The 20,727-nt window shown below is 41.0% G+C and overlaps 1 protein-coding gene across 13 annotated transcripts in view; it reads right to left on the bottom strand.

The window, feature by feature from the left end:
• Positions 1-20,727, bottom strand: part of gab1 (GRB2-associated binding protein 1) — a 78,515-nt gene that overhangs the window by 13,086 nt on the left and 44,702 nt on the right. For 10 of the 13 annotated variants that reach the window (XM_036137553.1, XM_036137545.1, XM_036137544.1 and 7 more), the window contains 6 exons: positions 16,122-16,250; positions 13,356-13,521; positions 7,174-7,387; positions 4,947-5,039; positions 2,937-3,625; positions 315-409 (listed from right to left, as the gene is read on the bottom strand). In XM_036137553.1, the coding sequence (XP_035993446.1) occupies positions 315-409; positions 2,937-3,625; positions 4,947-5,039; positions 7,174-7,387; positions 13,356-13,521; positions 16,122-16,250 (1,386 nt within the window). The remainder of the gene's footprint in view (positions 1-314; positions 410-2,936; positions 3,626-4,946; positions 5,040-7,173; positions 7,388-13,355; positions 13,522-16,121; positions 16,251-20,727) is intronic. The other 3 variants (XM_036137546.1, XM_012862885.3, XM_012862888.3) reach the window with 1 other exon arrangement.

The raw sequence follows: 20,727 nt of genomic DNA, 5'->3' as shown, positions 1-20,727 counted from the left end.
GTTCTGGTTGTTAAACGAATCCTTTCTATGGACATCATCATCCTACCACTTCACGGACAAGCAGGTCATATGTTAGTTTTCACTTATTCTTACCGGCACTTCACTCTTAATTTGGGCCCATTTAGGCATAACTAAGATCACAGAAAATCACAGACAAGCCCTGAGGAAGTGTTAAATCACTGGGTAAGCCAATGTGTTGTAACTGCGCGTCTATATGCCAACAACTATTTATTGAATGCGTTATGCTGCAAGCATCAACCTTATTTACAACAAAAAAAGCCGGATAAAGTAGTAGTTCTAAAAGAAGCACTTACAAAGTAGCTGTTGAAGCTTTCGTTGAAGTCAAACGAACAACTTTTGTCTGAGGGGAATGATCTGGGAATGTCATAGAAGTCCTGGGATCCAAAATCTGTGAAAAAAGTGAAAAAAAGGAATAAAATGATGAGTGTAACACGTCTGTTATTACTCATCTGTCACGCCTAAGGTGTTAAATATAGCATTAACCATAGCATCCATGTTATTAAGTCAAGAAGAGCTTTAAAGACAATTGAGTCGGACAGATGCAGAGTTACAACAGACTAACTGCACTAAAGAAGCGAACAGAAGGATTTCCAGTTTTGTTCACATTTATTGTTTTGCAGATGGATTTGTGTAAAAATCCATAATTAATTTTGCAACATCTTTAATTTGGTGTGAAAAAAATCCCATGTTGTTCACTTATTTAGAGAATAATCTCCCATAATTCAGAGATTTTTTTAAAGAACCCTGAAAAGAACTTCAGCGTTTATATGTGTCACCACAAGGGGCAGTAGTACACGATGTTTAGCCTCTTTTTAAATGAACGTTTCTTTTCATTTGCTTCTCAGCCCACTTTTAAATTTCATTAAAGCTGTTTTTCCATCTGATTTTAATTTAAAAAAATAACATCCAATCACAGAATATTACTTTGTTTCCCCCCCAGTGCATTCTTAAGGATATTACTACAACATCAGCTTTAAAAATACAACTGAGTAAACAGAATTGGTGGCTGCATCATATTGAGAACCTGGTGGAGTTTGGTGGTTCTGTTGTTTTTGAGTAAATGAATAAATGTGTTTAGAGGCCGGATCATTAATCACCAGAAAAAGAGTAAAATGGACTTAATGTTCACATCCCTGAATGTTTTTTCCCCTTTTTTCTAACATTAACAACCTCAAATTTAATTTTTTTTTATGTGGTAGACAGACCATAGCATTAAGCAGCATTAGGTAATTTGTAATAAGAGATGTTGCATGCATCTGGATTTAGACCAGACCCCCTGAGTCAAGACTTTAGTTGCAGCTGCCAGGGTTAGACATCACCTAAAAGGTTAGAGACTGAAACTTTTGCCCATTCTTCTTTGCCAAATAGTTAATTTTTATGCAGGTTGGATGGAGATAGGCTGCAGGTTTAGGCCCAATGACCTGCTGGAAGGTGAACCTCCAGGTTTGTCTTCCAGGACGGCTCCTTATCGAGCTCCATGCATCTAAAGAAAAGCACCTCTACAGTCAGAGCTGCTGCCGCCATCAGGCTCTACCACTGAGCTGAGGTGTTAACGATGAAACATTTTCTGAGAAATGCAAGGTTCATTTTAGTTTCCTTCTTCTATATGTAGGTGACGTCCTCTGTATGGAAACACAGCGTCCCCACAGCATGACACAGCCACCACCCTTTGCCCTAACCTTCCCCTAAACCTGCTTTAAACTTTAATAGCAACTTCCTCCCTGTCCTGTCTGCTGTGTTCCTTGGGTTTCAAGATGCCGTTTGCTCATTTATGTTCTCTAAAGCAGGGGTTGCCAAACATTTCAGCCTATGACGCCCACAGTAACTGTGCCTGAGAGTGGTGACCCCCCCTTTGCCAGGGAGGATTTTCTTTAGGGGGGGAAATTATGAAAATAAAGTCACAAAAAAAAGGGCTTCCTTTCCTTTGCGTTACAATGAGGAACGTTGGTTACACTTTATTTAAAGGGGTCTACATAATACTGACATTACACTGTCATAAACATGACATAACACCTGTTATGAACATAAATTACTCTTTATGAATGTATAGGACTGTTGTCATTAATTGTCATTCGGTAAATTATGACACTATTAAAGCAAAGTTGACATTGTTTAAAATGTCTTTGTTATGACAACTTGACATTAACAGAGACAAGGTTAAGTTTAGGGCTTGAGTTGGAATTTGGTTAAATTAAGGGCTTGTCATAAAGACATTTTAAACAATGTCAACTTTGCTTTAATAGTGTCATAATTTACCGAATGACAGTCCTAAACATTCATAAAGGAGTCATTTATGTTTATAACAGGTGTTATGTCATGTTTATGACAGTGTAATGTCAGTCTTATGTACACCCCTTCAAATAAAGTGTTACCGGAACGTTTAACATCTTGTAACAAGGAAATACTGAATCTTTTTAGCACATCAGCATCAAATCATCGCGTGGCCCCCCTGGAAAGCCCTGGGTTCCCGCTGTGATTGGTTTACACAGAGGTGAGCTAGGTTTACTACTTTTATGGCTTCTAAATGTAGTTTGTTGTAGTGGATTTTGTGGAGGGGCATTAAAGTGGGAGTCTGAACACAAATGCTCACCACACATTCCAAAAAAAGTAAAAAAACAAAGAGAAAGGAGAGGAAGCGAAACGTCTTCAACTACAAAAAACAAGTCCAGTTGCTTTGTTTTTTACTCTTTTTTTTGGAATGACCATGACCTGGATGACTGAGAATCTTCACCAGCATCACCACACATTAGGATTTTATTTCTAAAAGGGTGTGTGTGTGTCCCCACTACACAACTGTGTCGTTCTGTCACATAAAATCCCAGTATTTAAAACGTTGTGGTTGTTCAATATCTAAAATCGTACAAAAAGAGGTGTGAATACTTAGGCGGGACCCCGCATCTTTGTTTAGCACGCACCTCTGCGGAGCCGCGAGCAGTCCATGGTGCCGATGGTGTTGCTGCGTAAAGCCTTGTTGCCGGCGCCGGTCGGCACGCAGTAATTCCCGTCCGTCTCTGAGGCGGAGCGAGGCACGTGGTAGTTGTCTGTGGGCGAGCGCTCGGCGGGGGGCGGCGGCAGCCCCGAGGAGGAGCTGAGCGACGGTTTGGGTGGTCTGGGAGGGGGGACCACATCCCCGGCGCTCTCCGACCCCCCCACCCCCGTCGACGAGGACAGCGTGCGGGGGACCTGGTAGGTGGAGTTGGCGCCGGGCGTGGGCGGGATGTCGTAGCTGATGGAAAGGTTCCGCATGTGCGTCTCCACGCACGACGTCTTCCTCGACGGGGTGTTGAAGACGTAAAGTTCCGACGCGTCCCCGCCGTCCGGGTTGGGCGGCGGGGACGCGGCCGACTTGGGGAGCAGCACGGTGTCCTGCGAGTAGCTGCGAGGGAGGTGGTAGATGCCGGCGTCGGACGAGAGCGAGGCGCCGCGCGACGGAGGCGAGTCGTAGAAGGAAGGGGCGGAGGCCGGGGGCTGGTGCTGGGGGAAGAAGCCATTGTGCGAGGTGTGTTTGTGTAAGGAAGCGGCGGATGTGGGCGTGCGGTGGGATGGGAGGTTGTCATTCAGGTCCGTCTCTGAGGAGGTAGACTTGGAGCACTCGGCGTGGGATCTGAGAACACAGCACACGTGGTTTCAGAGCGGCAGAAAAAGCCCCCCCACGGTCACAGCAAACCTTCACGTCACTCTAGAGACGCCAAGCTGGACCTCATCGTCTGCTTTTTAGGGTTAGTTTGTGCACCACAACGTCAACAGAAGCAAAGAAAAAGCCCTGCGTAGTTTAACATGCAAGGAAAAACAAAATTTATTTAGGTTAGAGAACATTTTTAACACAAAAAAAGTCTTTTTATACAAGCCAAAAACGGCAAACTCAATCATTTCAAATGCCGCAGTAATACTCCTGGTTTCCATTCAGGGTAGGGCTGGACGATATATATATATATCCATCCATCCATTTTCCAAACCGCTTATCCCTCATGGGGTCGCGGGGGTTGCTGGTGTCTATCTCCAGCTGTCAAATGGGCGAGAGGCGGGGTACACCCTGGACAGGTCGCCAGTCTGTCGCAGGGCAACACAGAGAGACAAACAACCATTCACGCACACACTCACACCTAAGGACAATTTGGAGAAGCCAATCAACCTAACAGTCATGTTTTTGGACTGTGGGAGGAAGCCGGAGTACCCGGAGAGAACCCACGCATGCACAGGGAGAACATGCAAACTCCATGCAGAAAGACCCAGGGGTGTACTCGAACCCAGGACCTTCTTGCTGCAAGGCAACAGCGCTACCCACTGCGCCACTGTGCAGCCATATATATATATATATATATATATATATATATATATATATATATATATATATATATATATATATATATATATATATATATATATATATAAAAAAACCCCGATAAAACGGAAATTAGGTAAATCGGTATCGATAATTATCAAATTAAAAACATATATTTTAAGTGCGGCCCTGACCGTTTTATGCAGTTGTTAGACCTATTTTTAATTAAAGGAGTCTGAATTAAAACAGAACTCTTTATTCAATCAACATTTTGCTAAAACTTTAAGTCTTACACAAAGAAAAAAAGAACACTTTCCCTCTGAACTCCCTGAAGCTTGGTGAACTTTCCTGGCTCTGCGCTTGTGATCGGTCGGGAATCTGTAATATCTGCAGTATTAACCTGCATGATAGGCTTGAATCTAAAAAGGAAAACTTTTCTTCTATTGAACTTTTTACTGATCCCTATTTTTTCTAGTGAACCACACGTCTATCCATCGATATACATGTTCATTGAATTATCGTCCAGCCCTAATTCAGTGTGTTATGCATCCGCAGCAGAAACTTCTTTGCATTCTGTGTTTCACAACAAGTTCAGTCCTCCACACAGAGGCAGGCAGGTCCAGTTGGGGTTCTGGCCACTCACAGACTAGTCTGTGGAGGTAGAGTCCTGCTCTCACACTCCTCCAGGAGCAAATACTCCTGGTCGCCCTCGCATGGAGACTGACGCTCCACCGAGCTACAAACACCAGACAGCAGGAACGAGGAAGAGAGCAGTGGTGTGGTTAAAAAAAAAAAAACAAACAAAAAAAAAAAAACAGAAATGGGGAAGGAAACAAGACGGGAGACAACAACACAGGGCAGGGTTTGGACAGATTTTCCACATTATATCTTCATTCTTTTCAAACCTTTAGATTTTCTTCTTAATCTTTAAGCTCATTCTAGACAAGGCAAGGGATCATTCATCACATCAAGGTTTTAAAGAGTTTATTTCATACTATCCCCACGGTTTAAAGTCCCCTTTTACTAAAATGCCAGAGAAAATGTAGCATACTCTTCTGGCTGCACACTGCCGGTCAGCTGACTGAAAGAAGCCACTTCTCCATGACTTACCAGAACAACAAATGTGTCAGTCTGGAAAGATTTTCAGTTCGGCGAGAGGACAAAGTCCTCGTTGGAAGCCAAAGGAGCGCCGCACTTCCCCCTAAATTAAGGTATTACTGCTTCAAAACAACAGTTAGCTATTAGCAGCTGATTGCAGGCTGGGTACTAGAGCCTTTAAGCACTTAAAACCTAATACTAAATACTACGTTTAATGTTTAACACTAAGTTGGTAACAGTAAGATTAAAACCTTCATTTAAAACTGGACTATATGCTCTTGGGTCAGTTTGCCACATTCTAAATAACTTGATCCTGAGTGTTTATATGCATGTTGATCTGACTATCAATCAAAATAAATCACCTCTCTCTGATTGAGCTACATCTGAACATAATACTCTGATTGGCTTGTTTACATGACGCTTTTTTATTCCGATTACTTTTGTCCATGTAAACGTAGCTACTGTGACACTGAGTGAGTGGAACAGTGGGCAAATTTCCATGCCGGACTTGAACACAGCGTTGCACGCACAAGAGCGTAACGTCAGTAGCCGCCTGTCCAGTCAACGAAGCAAGCATGGCTGATAGAAAGCGCTCATAAGTATTGGTAAAGTAAAATATAAAGCTTTTAATATAGTCTTTTTTTTTTCTCTGAAAGTGTTTCACAAAAATAATTCCCTGATTTTGATTCACACACAGGTTCAGTCCCCTGTTCACCTTGTTACCTGTGTGCCTTCGTTAACTGTCAATTTTGGTAAAAATGTTTTTTATGTGGTGCGGATTCAAGGAATGTGTTAAAATTCACCAATTATCTCATAAGGTTCATTTGTAGATCGAAACAAAGTTATATATGGAGAAATAAATGCTTTAAAATGAAAAATTTTAAGATTGCATAATCAAATTAACATTTCTTAACACATAAGCACAAAAAAGGACCCAAAATAGGTGCCGTTGGGTACCGGTATCGATCGGTACCGTATCGGTTCAAATGTGAAAGGTACCCATCCCTGTAATAGAGACGTCAGCATTTTTATTAAAACTGATGCAAGGCCCTTTCCTGGAGGACAATCTGAGATTAAGGACACTTCTCAACAACCGGTGGAGGAAAGTCTAGTTCAGGGAAGTTAAACTCATTTCTATTTCGGGTTACTTTGGCATCATGATGTTATTAATAGGGCCGGTTGCACGTGTGGAGATGATACTTTTGATTTCATAATTTCATTCCAGTTCACATAGAAATATAAAAAGAAATGCGCAGCAACATAAAAGTAGTACCTTAGGCCCAGTTTATCTGCAAAAAAAAGGTAATATTATGGTGATTTACACTTTAAACTCATCATTCTGCATCACTTTTTCTCTTTTTGGACACTTCTGGGTTGTTTTAATGTGTTGTGGGGAAACTAACTAGTGGCAGGATGGTAGTACTACAAAAAATCAACGTTTGCTACAGGAGGCACAGTTTTAGCCACTTTATGCAATTTAAAAGGATATACACCTCTACTTTATGAAATGATATACCTTTTTTGGCTCTTGAGGGCCTCATACATTGCCTTGATGGGCCGGATTCGGCCCGCGGGCCTTGAGTTTGACACACGTGGTCTAGGTGAACATTGCGCTACGCCACAATAACAACACAATCAATTGAACCCAGGCTTTCTCGAGCGTCTTATCAGAATCTCGTCCACCTGGACTCGTCTTGTGAGTTTTAAACATCGTTGCGGCCCTAACGGTGTATCATACCAACACAGCCATTCACTCATCCAGTCGGTGTCACCTGTTGGGTTCGGGCTTTTTGCTCTCACAGTTGGCGAGCCACAGGTAATCCTGGGGGTCCTCTGAACTGGACTGAGAGTCTAGGTGTCGCACGCTGACCGGCTGGTACGGAGGAGGGATGGCGGTCAGCACCAACGCTGCAGGACCCACCATGTTGCCGGGGTGCGGGGGGGAGTCCACGACAGCCGCCGACTGCTGAACATTTTTTGCAACATCTGCAGGAGGAAAGAAAGACGGCCGGGGTTAACCGCTGCTAAACAGTCGTCTCGTTCACTGCTAAAACCTCCTGAGAGGATGCTTTTGCTTGGAGGTGACATTTATTGTGGAATAAAACAGTTAGTGAGGAAAAGAAGTCAGTGTGGATAAATTGTGTATTTAATACAAAGCATAAAAATCAACCAGGAGACGTTTCCGCTGTCAGCAGCCTGGTGAACTATGATCAGGATTTTATATAGCAAAATTTGTCAAAGCACAGTCAGTATCTTCCTGGTCATAACCCGTATCCCAGAGTTAATACGACCCAATTTATCCGTCTGTCTACGGCGCGCCGCACAGCATTAAAGTAATCATTTTTCAATGTTCTTCATTTGTAAAAGATAAGAGTTTGTCCTAATGGAAAACGATGTGCACCTGCTGCCTGCACATCAGCGTCAGGAATATCTGAATGCAAAATTAACAGAGCAGAGAGCTGCGGCGCCGGATGGGTGATTTGTTTCTCTTACGCTCATAAAAACTCAGCTAGCAGAAGGATTTGTCACAGCAGGCGGGCGCGTGAGGATCACCGTTAATCACGTAAGAACAACCAATACAGGGCGGCAGGATCGGCTCGTCATGAAAGACAGATCCAGAAACAAAAACACCAAATTTACAGTTTTTAAAAAGGAGTTTGGAGGTTTGTGCACTTTTATCTCACCTTCACCATTAAAATGCTTTGGGCCACATTTCTGTTGAGGAATCCTAAAGGGAACAAGTTTTCTTGGTTTGTTTGTTTTAGTCTAATCTAAATTTCTTCATATAATAGACAATAAGCGGTGTATTTATGCTGTATGTTAAGTCTAAAATATATTAAATAAATTCACTCAAAAATCTAGTGAAACATTTTGCTGCCATTTGCTGCGAAAGTAGCGGAGTATATGCTTAATTTACTAATTTGTTAGTAAGAGTGTTGATGTCAGGGTAAATTTGTTAATACAACTAATTAATTAAGCAACACTGTCAACAATTTACCTTCAGTTATTATATATATATATATATATATATATATATATATATATATATATATATATGTTTTGCAAGTTTAGATTGTATGTCTATTTGAAATAAATTGTGTTATATTCTTTACTTCAAATAGAAACCAAGTTAAAAGTTTAAATGAAAAGAAACCAGAGCTTTTTCCCCCTAAAGACTTTCAAAATACTGCAGCTGGTGCTGCTCATGAAAAAAGTCAAATTTCTCGAATTCCAGCTTCTCTTTACTGGCTTCCTGTTTAATTAGGAGTTTAATATGTTATGCATGAAGCTCTGAATGATTATGTTTAAAAAATGTTCCATATATCTGAGCCCTTTGCCCTCAGACTGCATGTTTCTTGGTGGTTCCAGGAGTTTTTAGGCACATCTCTTAGTTTAGTTAGAAACCAACTATTTTTCATCTGTGAGGTCGGACAGCCTGTATACTTTTAAGACCATCCCTGAAACGTACTATTTGAAACAAAGCCAGTATATGCTGCAGCTTAGGTTATCCTGAACTATCTCTATATGTGAGGTTTATTCCTGTTAGAATTAAGTTCTTCAGCTCCACTGTCTCCACATGCTTAGATTCAAGGATTTGGGTCATTTTTTAACAGATCTGCATTTTAATCTTCATCAATCAAATTTGACTGGATCATAGTTTCCAAGCAGACCTAATTGCACCAACTGGATGATGGACGTTGGTCTCAGTCAGGCTTTCAGTAGATTGGACATCATCAGAATGAAGCAGGCTGGAGAATCAGTCTCGCACCCGTTCCTGTTTCTGCTTAGATCTACAACCAACTCCTTTGTATTATTCACATTCAAGATGAGATGATTGTTTCCACACCATCACACAAAGCCGTCCACCGAGTTAAACTATTTCAAAATTTTCCAGAGAAGATAGATTAGGTAGAAGGTCCAGGGTGTCAGGACCGACTCTTTCTGTGTTGATTATTCTCGCTGAGACTCAGCAGGTCATGAAGGCGACATGAAGACAAAGTTTGTTTTTTCTTTAATCAGCTTGAGCTGTTTCCTAGCAACCCCGTTTTTTAATACAACAATGTAGCCTAGAGAAACATTTAGAGCTGAACTGCATCAACTTTTAATCCGTGCGTCTGAACGTTAAGGCCAAATGAGCTGAAAGTGAGCGGAGTCTGCTGGAAAACATCTGAAGGACAGCTCGTGCGCTTCTTTACGTTCCCATCGTATATAAATACTGAGCTAAAGCTCTGATCCAGTGTGTTAAACAGAAACAAACACCTTCCCAATCAATGCGAGAAGGCATCGAAGCGCGTCGTCTCACAGCTCGCAGCGAAACAAAAGCTCCTCTGAAAGAACATGATTAAAATCGAGCACGAGGCGAGGAACATGGACGCCAGCAGCTGCTCCCAGACGCTAGCTAAGCGCGGCGTCACTGTGAATTTACATTAACGCTGAAAAAAAACAAAAAAAGCCTCATCAACAAGTATTCACGTGTTTTGTTGCACTTGCAGCCGTCACACAAAGGGCCATTTAAAAGCTTTATTCATACGGCCTGAACACTGTTCCACATTTACTCTGAGCCGCCGTTTCACATCAAGGTCTTTGCTGTGTCACGCCGCCAGTTACCAAACTTCAGCGTTCCTTTCAAAACCTTCTGCTTCGGCTCACGGCTGCGCTGAACTCAGAAACCAGCTGATAAAAAAAAAACACAAATGAAGAACGACAAAATATTTATTTTTTCTGTCCCCTCAAACGAGGTCTCAGAGCTCTCGTCTGCAGCGCCTTACAAAGAATTAAATCCCTTCAAGATCTTCCGACGTTACAGAAACAAACTAATTTGCTTTAATTGATAAAACGAGATAAAGCAGCAGGAAGCGAAAGGAAAAATGTTGGAGTCAATGTTATTCAAACACCTTTTTACTCTGATCTCATTGTCCGTATTTAAAAAATTACAACAAAAAACGCTTTACTGTCTACATTTTAGGACTTTAAAATGTTTTATATGTTTGCTTTAGATTCTATAATTCTACTTGTTATTCAGGTGTTGTTAATATTCTGTATACCTATATTTCTATTATACAGCTCAGTCACAATATAACGTTATATTGATTTGTTTGCATGACGATACGATATTTGATACTAAAGTCTGTTACGATTTCCGATTGATATGATGCGATATTATCTGGCCATCTAACCACTAACCTTTACTATGGAAGAGGATTAGGGCCATTCAAAAGAAAACAAAAACCCCCAGAAATAAACGCTTTCAATTCTGACTTTTTTCTCAGAATCCTGAGGGAAAAGTATCCGAATTATGCCATTTTTCCTCAGGATTCTGAGATTAAAGTCAGGATTCTGAGAACAAAGTCAGAATTGAATAGACTTATTTATTTTTTTGAATGGCCCTAATCCTCTTCCGTACTTTACTGTAGTTAGATATTGACTCACACAAAAACTAAACATGATTTGACCATTTTATTTCTAAGCTATTACAGGTATCAGGCATTTACAAAAATAAAAAACTGTATTCTTCTCATTTTAAAATAATAACAACAGATCACCTGTTCACTTTTAGCCTCATGACTGAAATTCAAAATGAAGGGGTGGCTTAAAAATGACGATATGGATGGACATTTTTGTTTTGCTGTGTAGTTTGCACTTATTGTTTTATCTTTATAATATTCCTCCAACAGGAGAAAGCGGGTCGAAGTGGTAATGTTATTTGAACCTTATGGGTTTTATATTTCCTTTAGACAAGGAAGTTAATCCCCAGTTCAGATGCATCACCTTCGTTTTCCTCCTTTTCCTCCAGCTTCACAGATGGGCCTATTGTAGCTGAGGTGAACGATTACACATTTTAACGATTGCCAGGATACCAGTACAGAATGATTAAGAAAAAAAGAGGAAAAGAACATATCCAGTTATTGTGCGATTAGAAACTCGTCTCAGAAGCATCGCTGCAGACACAAGCAACAGGAGATGAAACTAACGTAAATATTTGAACCACCGAGTGAATAACGTAGAGTTTGGACATTATAACTGCTGGGGAAGGATTTTAGAGATATGGTGAGTATTGCCAAAGTTAAAGGTGGTGTGGATACTTTTACGATGCACTGTATGTAAAATGATTGTAATCTGAGGCATGAAAGTCTGATTCTATCTTATTTTACCATTTAACATTTGATCATTTCTGCTTTTTTAGCTTTGTTGGACTATGGAGACCTGCTTTTTAAGCATGCTCCAGGTAAGTTTTTAAAGAAATTGGATGCTGTTTATCTCACTGGTTGTAGACATAGTGTACGTCATTAATCCTTATTCACAACTTCACATTCTCCATCTCCGTATGCTCGTAGGCTCTCCTACTGCCTGACCTTTATCTACAAATCTATTGTTGGACTTCTACCTACATATTTATGTCTACATGTGTGTGGAAATTTTAACCGACGTGGCCTGTGTTCTCAGGACTTCATCCTGATGCAGAGCCGCAGAGTCGGCACTGAAGGCTTTTAAACTCTCTGCCCCGTCGACCTGGAATGATGCACAGAAGGAGTCGAAATTGAGAACTTCTCTTAACTCTGGCATAATTCAAATCTTTCCTAAATGAGTAGAAAGCACGACTGGATGTTGTGACTGCACTTTGTAAACTGGTAATTTTACGCTGCGTGAGGTATTCAAATGTGTATTTGAGCTGCCGGGAAAAGAGGTTTTAATCTAAATTAGTTGTTTTTTTTTTACTTGGTTATATAAAGGAATCTATTTTCATTCATCATCTTCTGCTTTTTGTCAGGTACAGCTGAGTTTTTAAAGAGGCAATTAGAAAAGCCGCTTTATAAGAATTTACTAAATCTACCCAGACTGCAAACCTTCCTTCTCTCATTCCTGTGAATGTTCGTTCCTCCAAAAATCTGCTTAGCTACAAAACCTGCTACAAGTAGGCTGGCCACACTCGAGTGGGAGTTGGGTCACACATGCAGAGAAAAGCAAGCAGAGACAGAGCCAAGGACGGCTTTACATGAGCGCTGAGGAGGCCTGGCTGCAAGAATATTTATCTTTGCAGCCAGTTTCTCCTTGACAAGTTTGTTGGTTTTTCTCATCTAGGGTTAAAAGAGAGCTCAAAATGATTCTGGAAAAGAAAAAAAAAGACGCTAAATGCTGATATCATCGGTACCCTGCAACACGAGCCATGAAAAAGAACTGCAGGCACGGTTTCAAAGATGACCTTGCAGCTGCCTAATCAGTAACTCATTTGAAAAGATTCAAAAGCAAATTCTTCTCCTAAAACGATGTTAAATGGGATGAATTACTGCACTCTGTTTTTTTTTTCAGTGGTAATAATCACACTAAAATTTGCACCGTTTTTAGTAGCGGTGGAGGAGAAATGAGAGGCAACTGAGTGCAAATAGCACAGATCGCAATTTTGGCTCAGAGGCAAGAGAGAGAGAGAACAAGGAGTCGGCAAACAGGAAAGAACGAGAACCAGATAAAAAAAAAAAAAAAAAAAAAAGGCCAGGAGCAAAAGAAAGTCGGCGAGACCTCCAGACACACAATGCTTTGATTATCCAGCGCTGGGAACAAGAGTAACGTGAGCCTCGATGCACACATGGATCAGCACATGGATCATTAGACCTTGGCTAAGAGCTGTGCTGAATAGAGACTTTCCTGCACATTCAGCTCATCCGCCCAACTTTTCTCAGGGAACAGAGACTCGGAGAGCACAATGTGACCGTAAGCACACAAGATACAGAGAAATCAACTTAATAACGTACAGCGCTGGGAATATGGTGACAGTAATCCAGGACAAAGTAAAGACCATGAGGCACAAGTCCTAAACAATGAGGTTGTAAGTGGACCGTATCAGTAAAAGCTTTGATATTCTCAACACTCATATAAAAAAGAGCCTAAAATGTCCCCCAATGGTTGCGCTGGCTGTAAATACTGGCGACAGAAAAACAACCCGCATGGCAGTCCTTACCTTCGTCAGTAGGGTTAAAACCACAGATGTCGCAGATGTTGCGCACCCACTTATTCATGTCTTCTTCGGTGTCGGCCACCAGGTAGAAAACGCGGTCGATCGTCTTGATGTCGAATATGAAGCTGTGCTCCAGGTCTTTCTTCCTGAACGTCAGCCCAGCGTCCACCTGGAGCGACAAAGTTTGGCTTGGTTAACAATCAGCCAACGAGGAAGAAATTAACTGAGATTTTAGGCTCACAGGTAAATGACGCAACCAAACTACCAACTGGTTGTGCACATGAAATAACAACTCTGCACTGCAAAAACGGATCTAAAAATAAGAAATAAATTCCTAAAATTTGTGTTTTTGTCCTAGATTTGAGCAGGTAAATAAGATTATCTGCCAATGGAATGAGTATTTTCACCCCTAAAATAAGATAATTAGATTTACTGCACTTGAAATAAGATGGAGATGAAGTGCAAAAATCTTATTCCACTGGCAGATCATCTTATTTACCTGCTCAAATCAAGAACAAATATTGCCTGCTCATTTCAAGAAAATATGACTTATTTTTAGTTCCATTTTTGCAGTGTGAACTGCAGTTAATTTTAATAATAAACTCCCCGATATTTATTCATGTTTTGGTTGGTCAAATATGGCAAGTTTTTTTTTTTTTTTTTTTTTAATATCTGTGAGGAGATGGAGTGCACATTAGCTGGATCGGTGTCCAGCTGAAGTACACATTAGGGCAATTTGGAGACCAATATTGACCTAACAGTCTGTGTTTTTGAACTCTGGGAGGCAGCAGGAGAACCCAGAGAGAACCCACGCATGCACAAGGAAAACATGCAGAAAGATGGGATTTAAACCCAGGACCTTCTAGCTTTAAGGCAACAGTGCTGCTAATTGCATCACTCCCCAAATCATCAATTCCTCTATTTTAAATTTTATCGCTCCTCTTTTTTTCATCTATCTCTGGGTGGGATTTAGTATTTTTTCAAAGAAATATTTGAGTAAAATGCCTTTCAGTTGCACCAATATTTATCCAGTCCTTACTGCAAATTAAGTTTACTGGTAAATTAAACATTATTTTGGAGCAAAAAAAAAAAAAAAACAATAACAGTTCAAATAGATGAAAAAATAACATTTAGTCCTTCTATCCAGACACAGTATCCTACTTTCAATGACAGCTGCAATCTCAAAATGATTGCAGCTATTTCCTTATATAGGACATTTTTGACCAATCTGTATAATCTGACCCAATCTGTATAATATGACCCAATCTGTATAATATGATTGAACTTGACTTTGTAAAGTGCCTTGAGATGACATGTTTCATGATTTGGCGCTATATAAATAAAATTGAATTGAATTGAATCAACCCTCCGATCTGCAAATGTGATCTCAGGCACATCTAATGCAACCAATCAAGAGCTTCGTTAGTTGGAACAAAGACTGCTGACCCAGACGTTCAAGACTAATCAGCTCCGAATTTCTGACAACTATAAAAATAAGAAGAAGTTGTTCTGGGTCTCTGTTCTGTGGAACAAATCAAAACTGGAACTTTTTTGGGCTTTTGGATCATTGGTAAAGAATGAAGCATATAATAAAAAAAAAGCGCCATCTCTAAAGTGAAGCAGAGTGGTGGCTCAGTAATGCTCTGGGAAAGTTTAGCTTCCTCTGCTACTGCAAACCTGCAGCGTGTGGAGAACAAGATGGATTCAATCAATCATCAGGAAATCCTGAAGGAACACATGATGCTGTCTGAGGAAGCTGAAGCTTAGGCAATATTGGTCCCAGAAAAAGATAGCAGGCAGATCTCAATGTCCAGCTAGGCCTGGACAATTGATGCAGCAGTTGCCCTCATAGTTGCCTGATTAGAACTCTAATCTCTGGATTTTAAAAGCAGGTTTCAGCGTGTAAACCAAAAGATATTAATGAACTGGAGGCCTTTGCCCATCAGCAGTGAGCTCTGTTCCTCCGGAGCGCCAACAGAAGCTGGTTTCTGGGTATAAAACACAGCAGCAGGTCACGACAGCAAAAAGATGCTTCTAAACATTAAAGATGCTTCTTATGAATGGAATGAATCGACTGAAGCAGCAGTAGTGTGGTTTCATGTGGAGAAACCACTGGTAAAATAAGTTGTGGTGAGATATTTAAATTGTTCTTGATTTGTTTATCGCACAGTGCTGCTGGTTTATCCGTCCAGCCTGGAAACCTAAACTGCTGCAGAGGTTTAATCGTTTTAGGTCCAACTGTCCACGGCAACTTCTGTTGACCTAGTTTCTGTGTATCAACTGAAATATCGCAAGCCTTTTATTGTTTTAACCACTACCATACTTATGATTTAGTTTACTGAACCAAGCTGAGTGTTTTTCAAGGCTCAGGAAACCCTGCAGTGTTTCGAGTTAATTAGACGATTCAAGTGATTAGTTGAATAGCCTACTAGTATACTTTGTCAAGATATTCTAATATTTTGAGATAGGATTTTTGAGTTTTCTTCAGCTGTACGCCATAATCAGCGATATTAAAACAATAAAAGGCTTGCGATATTTCAGTTGATTTGTAATGAATCCAGAATGTATGACATTTCATGTTTTTTAATTGCATTACAGAAAATAAAGAACTTTATCACAATATGTTAATTTTCTGAGACAGTCCTGTATATTCTTTTTTTTTTTAAAGTCAGGTGTTAAAGAGCTTTCCAAGCTGGATTCTAGACCAAAGTTTGCTCAAAATGTTAATGCGGTCCAACTTAGACATACAAATAAAAACCCGAGACATACTTGTTGACATAAGTTCAGATCGATCACTCGGATGGGCTTCTTGGCATTGTCATTCTTGTAGTACTCCAGCACATCGGGGTCGCCTGTCATTCGCCCACTGCGGAGAACAAACCACCGCTTCTTCCATGCCTGTTGGGGGTGAGAACAGAAATCAGGTCAAAAGTTATACGCATGCTCTCACAATGACCGCGCCATTCCAAGATTACCACAGTATGACCAAACGCCTTATTTTGGGCCGTACAGCCGCTGTCTCCTTGCATATCTCGCGTGCCCTTTCCACCAGCTAAAAGGCCTCCGCTGAAGAATAGCGAGAACCCAGAGGGAAGAGGCCAGCGACCAGAACTATGCGTCTGGGTTATCCAGAACAAAAGCCACATAGTTTGCTCTCGCACTTTGACTTAAGAGAATAACCGAATCTATAAAGAGAAACGGCCAATTGACTCTTTTCTTTCAGATGCGTTTCACAGTCTCTGCAGAATTAAAGAGCAGCTCACAGCTCGCTAAAGTTTAAATTTAGACTCGGCAGACAGAGGAAAAGCAGACGAAAAGGAGAACAGACCTATGACTTCACAGGCTGGACCACACTAAAAACATTTTATGGACAACAGCAGAAACCCGATATCTCCAGCCGCAGCATGGTGAAAAACAACAAATGCTGTAATGCATTTTTTTTTTCTGCTCCATTTCATGTTAGTGACACAATAAAAGGCATTCGGATAGTTTTGGCTTCAGCTGCATTAAAAAATATACCGTGGCACATTTCAACATTCCCAAACAGCTGGAGCAGCGCGTTATTAGGAAGACATGCAGCTTCAGGCTAATTGTTGAATATTGCATTGATGGTTTTAGCTTCCCTCTGTTTGTTCCTCCATCACAGCATCCAAGCCACTCTAAAAAGAACTCCAGCATCCTGGTCACTAAAATCTTCACCACAGCGGCAACTAATGCAGTCCCTCGGTGGGGAAGATGCTGCACATTACCGGCATGCAGAGTGTGGTCGCATTGCACTTAAAATCCACTCATCAGGTAAAACAATCTAACATGAAAGTAAATAATAGGGATGCACGATATATCGGCATTAACAGCAATTTATATTGGTCCGATAAGTAGAGATCCGATACCCGGATCAGATATTGGCTACGATATTGACCAATTAGCTGGATCGGATATCGGATAAATGATGCCAATCCAGCATTACGATCCAATAATTTTTTTTTTTATTAAAATACACAGCAGTGCAGTCACAACAACCTAGTAACTTTAATTGTATGTTTGCAACGCCGGCGATGTCATCATGCAGAGCACACGCAGCAGCGAGTGATGAGCAAACACAGCGCAACATGGAGCAAGCACCGGACCAAGTCTGCCGTTTGGAAGCATTTCAAACTCGACACGGCAACAAGTCTGACTGCAACATGCAATATCTGCAACACGAAAACTGCAAGATGTGGTGATAAAGTTGGTAAATTCAATAATACGGTATAAGGTTCATTCATTCAACAGTCGTATCGGCTCGGTATCGAGAATCGCCCGAATATAATCAACCCAGATATCGGCATCGGGTTTGATCGGCAAAAAACTGGATCGGTGAATCACTATCGATGAGTAAAACTGGCCTGATATTTCCATCTGATGTTTATTTCCATCTAGTTGCCCTTTGTGCCTGTGTTTCAAGAGGGGGGGAGGGAGGGAGTTTCATGCGGTATTTGTTCGGTCATGTGACAGGGACGCATTGCCGCAAGAATTGTGCAGTTTTTAAATTAATCAGAGATTCAATGTAACTCAACATAAGTCGCATTCAAAAATCCTGCTAGCATAGTTTTCAGTCGGTACAAAATTTGACCATCACAGAAACGTAGATGTGTGCCCACACGCATCGGTAAATATCGGTTATCGGACTTAACAGCAACATTTATATAGGATATCGATATCGGCCCAAAATTTCAAACCGGTGCATCCTTTATAAATAATGATCATCTCATTTTATTATTATGCCACCTGTTAGTGTTTGGGATATTTTTGGCAGCAACAGAGCATTTTGCCCACAAAGCAGGAAATACGGGCCAAACTGTGGAGACACCGTTCAGTAAATGTCTTTGAAAAGTTAAACCGGCTGAAGCGGTGAACCCTGGATAACAAGAATTTCAGATGCAGTTACAACTAACAGACGAGATCCATCTGATAAGCAACCTCCATGAAGATCAGGCAGATGACCAACAAAAACCGCAAACTGGGAGCTGAAATCCAACTGAAGCCATTGTTGTGTGCTGTTGCTGTGTTAAAGATTCGACGGTGTTGTTAGTTTGTTTGTGTCATCCACAGGGCGTCCATTGTTAGTGGGCCGAGCCCTGCACCGAAAGAGATCATCTGGTTTTTCCTCCTCACAAACAAAAATGATGGCAGCTGCTGAGATGTGACGGCCTTTGACAGTAAATTATAAGCTCTAAAAAAGATGATTCTCCTCAGACACTGACCTTCACTCTCACATGCAGCTCGTCCTAAACACTCCACTTCAAATCCCCCCCAAGTTGCATAATCACAAAGACACCCATGTCATCCGAATTAACCCTAAACTGATTAGAGCCTGAGCCTTTGAGGTGTGACCGCCTCAATATCGAATTTAACTGCAGGAACAGCTCTGATGGCCAGTGTTGTGCTGGACAAAGGCGGAGGGTGCGGAGACGGACAAAGCCATCCTGGGTCATGTTTCCCTACGGGGAGCTTAGGTTACAGCCTGCAGAGCCCGCCCAGGGTAGGACTGTTGACAACTGGGAAAGTCGTACATCCCCCAGATGGGGCCCACTGGGTCTGCTGTGCAGTCGCTAAACAATTTTTCTTCCCAAATGCCTAAAATCTAAAAATGTTTAATGCATTTAATACAAGAGAACAAACTGATAACTTTAGGCTTTCTTCATTGCTTAAGCTAGATTGGATGAATAGTGTCTGAAAACAGAAATGTTAGGCAGGTTAAGGTCTGGCCTTTGACTAGGCCAGTGGTCTGCAACGTGCGGCCCCAGAGCCACATGTTGGCCCCTCCGCTATGGCTAATGCAGTGTTTGTCTTAACAATTATTAATTCCCACAAAATGTTGGAGAGTTATGAGTTGTTTAGCAAGACATTGTAAAAGTGAACTTAACTCAGTAATACAGAATCTTTGAAAACAAAATGCTTTCTTCTGTACATTTGTTGCTGACCGATGTAACTTTGTATGAAACTGAATTTATTTATTTTTTATAAAAATCAACAGCAGGTGAGGTCCTGCAATAAGAACTGTCTAGAATAAATCATATCTATGACAAAAAATTCTAAGAACAAATGTAATTATTAAATTCATATGTTTAATTAACTTTGCAGAAAATGAACCAGGGATTAAGTTGTGTCATGTCCCTGATCAGAGGTAACATGCGAACGATGAAAAGCTGCAAATATTAAACGTAGAATTGCTTTAAAACATAAACCTGACCAGAAATCTTTCAGCAACACTTTCTTTGGGGCCATTTGGAGGTAAAAAGAAAATCTGCTCAGAAAGTTTCTTCACCGAGTCTTGAACACTGATACAGCCTGTAGTGGGTCTAAGATCCTCAGACTAATGCATGCATACAGACCTTTTTTTTTTTTTTTATTAAGCAACTATTTGAACCATGCGTTAAGCATCAGAAATGAATCCTAAAAGAACTTAGGTCTGTAAAAAATGATTTACATGAAAAATAATGAAAACCTGACTCTAGGGTAAACAGAAAACAGAATCTAGGGTATTAGGTCAACCCGTTTTTTCAGCTAATGGTGCGGAGCGAGCTTCTCTCGCCTCAGACGGCACTTTGTTGTTTAGTTATGTTGATGCATTCGGTCAATACGCTGCCTTCAGGTTACCAGGAAGGCTGCAGGAATCGCATCAAGTCATGTTGCATCACAGCACATTTGTATCTAATGCAGTCACTGATAGAAATGCCAGCATGGTTCCCTCAAAGCTGCGCGCACAATGCATCTGCATTCAGCAAATCTATGCTGTGCAGAAAATAAAATCCAAGCTGAACTGTAAACAAAATAACAATAAACCAAGTTATTTTGTACCATTTTGCAATTCTGATGAGACGGCGTTCCACGGCTCCACTGTGTGAGCGCCAGCTGCTGATCGGAGCGCACCACTGACTGACGGGCGGGGCAGACGCCTTCATTGTTGGGCAGGTTGTGGTGTGCGTCTTTGTTACTCCTGCTGCATGTCAGCTGTTTGTGTGGCCGTGTTTTGGGGGATCTGCTTATCTCAGATCAAACGTGCCATTTTTCAACCAGTTTGGTTGGTTTTTGAGCACTCGACCTGTTTGTTTCTGGTCCGCTGTTGCTCTGCTGGTATTATCAGCTGCAGTGAACGGCTTCTGCTGGATTCTGACCAACCTTGTTCAATTCAATTCAATTTATTTAAATAGCGCCAATTCATGAAACATGTCATCTCAAGGCACTTTCCAAAGTCAAATTCAATCATATTATACAGATTGGTTAAAAAAATGTCCTATATTCTACCTCCATTTTTTGAAAAAGCAACTCTGTTTATACGTTTCTTATTTTACGAGTGCATGCCTGAGTACTACAGCAATATATATATAAATGG

This window comes from Fundulus heteroclitus, chromosome 5 (genome assembly GCF_011125445.2).
Source record: "Fundulus heteroclitus isolate FHET01 chromosome 5, MU-UCD_Fhet_4.1, whole genome shotgun sequence".
Taxonomy (NCBI): Eukaryota; Metazoa; Chordata; class Actinopteri; order Cyprinodontiformes; family Fundulidae; genus Fundulus; species Fundulus heteroclitus.
This window is presented reverse-complemented; position numbering and strand designations above follow the sequence as displayed.